The 1,268-nt window shown below is 33.3% G+C and overlaps 1 protein-coding gene across 1 annotated transcript in view; it reads left to right on the forward strand.

The window, feature by feature from the left end:
- LOC106468339 (fat-like cadherin-related tumor suppressor homolog) overlaps window positions 1-1,268 on the forward strand; it is a 101,943-nt gene that overhangs the window by 19,718 nt on the left and 80,957 nt on the right. The window contains exon 3 of the mRNA XM_022396674.1: window positions 459-672. Within this exon, the coding sequence (XP_022252382.1) occupies window positions 459-672 (214 nt within the window). The remainder of the gene's footprint in view (window positions 1-458; window positions 673-1,268) is intronic.

The raw sequence follows: 1,268 nt of genomic DNA on the forward strand, positions 1-1,268 counted from the left end.
TAAAACAACAATAACCTTTCATTTATATATATATATATATATATATATATATATTGTGTTGGCCTTTACAGTTTAATGTGGAACAATTAAGTTGGTTCATTTCAAGATTTAAGAAACTACTCACTTCTACTTTGTTAAAATCCTAACTTACACAGGTATATGCTTAATCTTCCTGAAAGAACTTATAATGCTTGAGCTCTTTATTAGTGTTAGTTCTAGCTGACCATCTTGACCTAAGTGTAGAATACTTATTTTAAGTTAAATCTCTGAACGTTTAGACAGAAAATTTAAAAGTGCCTGTTCTTGGGTTATTCCTCTTAGACACATATTTCTTGGTATACTAAGCAGTTCAAGTGTTAGCCTTGTAAATTTTCATCTTAGAGTACGAAGTTCAAACACTGTTGTTGTTTCTTTTGTTACCGTAGCCCTGTATTTAACCCTATGTGTTTCTGTTTCAGGTGAGGGCAACAGACGGTGGTCAACCGCAGCGGACAGCACTGACCAGAGTAGTGATCAATGTCCTCGCTACTCCAATAATTTCTCCAAATCCCCCACGCGTGAAGCATAAAGAGATGCATGTGAAAGTCAGTGAAAGTGAAATGGTAGGCCATCTGGTGGCGTTGATTGACGTTGAAGACGTGGACGGGGATAAGCTGTGGTTTTCTATTACAGGTAAATAAGAAAAACTTCAATCATTAAGAAATAGCCATTGGTCAGCTACAAGGAAGATATAATGATTAGCATCTGTTTTGTAATGTATTGTTTTATTTAAAAAACACCAAAACAAGCAAAGTAGTTAAGGAAGGAAAACACGTGAGAAGTGTTATACAACAAAAAAACTTGGTTATTGGATAATGGAGTTATTTTAAAACTTTATTGGTCATTGGTCAAAAACTACATTCCTAGTATGAGAAGGGCAATGTAAGTTTCGTTAGTAGCTTTTAAGTTAAAACGTTGTTAAACTATACGTTATTGGGATTAATAATAATGTCTCAAGTTACTGATCTAAAATACATGATTTCATGTTAAAATCTTCTCCCTGAGGAGCAAAATAACCAATTTATTGGTCGTAAAGTAATGCATTTTAGAATACGGTACTTCTTCCTGAGAAGCAAAATAACCAACTTAATGTTCTAAAATGCATTACTTTACGATACAATACTTCTTCCTGAGAAGCAGAATAACCAACTTAATGTTCTAAAATGCATTACTTTACGATACAATACTTCTTCCTGAGAAGCAGAATAACCAACTTAATGTTCTAAAAT

The sequence above is a fragment of the Limulus polyphemus genome, unplaced genomic scaffold (assembly GCF_000517525.1).
Source record: "Limulus polyphemus unplaced genomic scaffold, Limulus_polyphemus-2.1.2 Scaffold2971, whole genome shotgun sequence".
Lineage (NCBI taxonomy): Eukaryota > Metazoa > Arthropoda > Merostomata > Xiphosura > Limulidae > Limulus > Limulus polyphemus.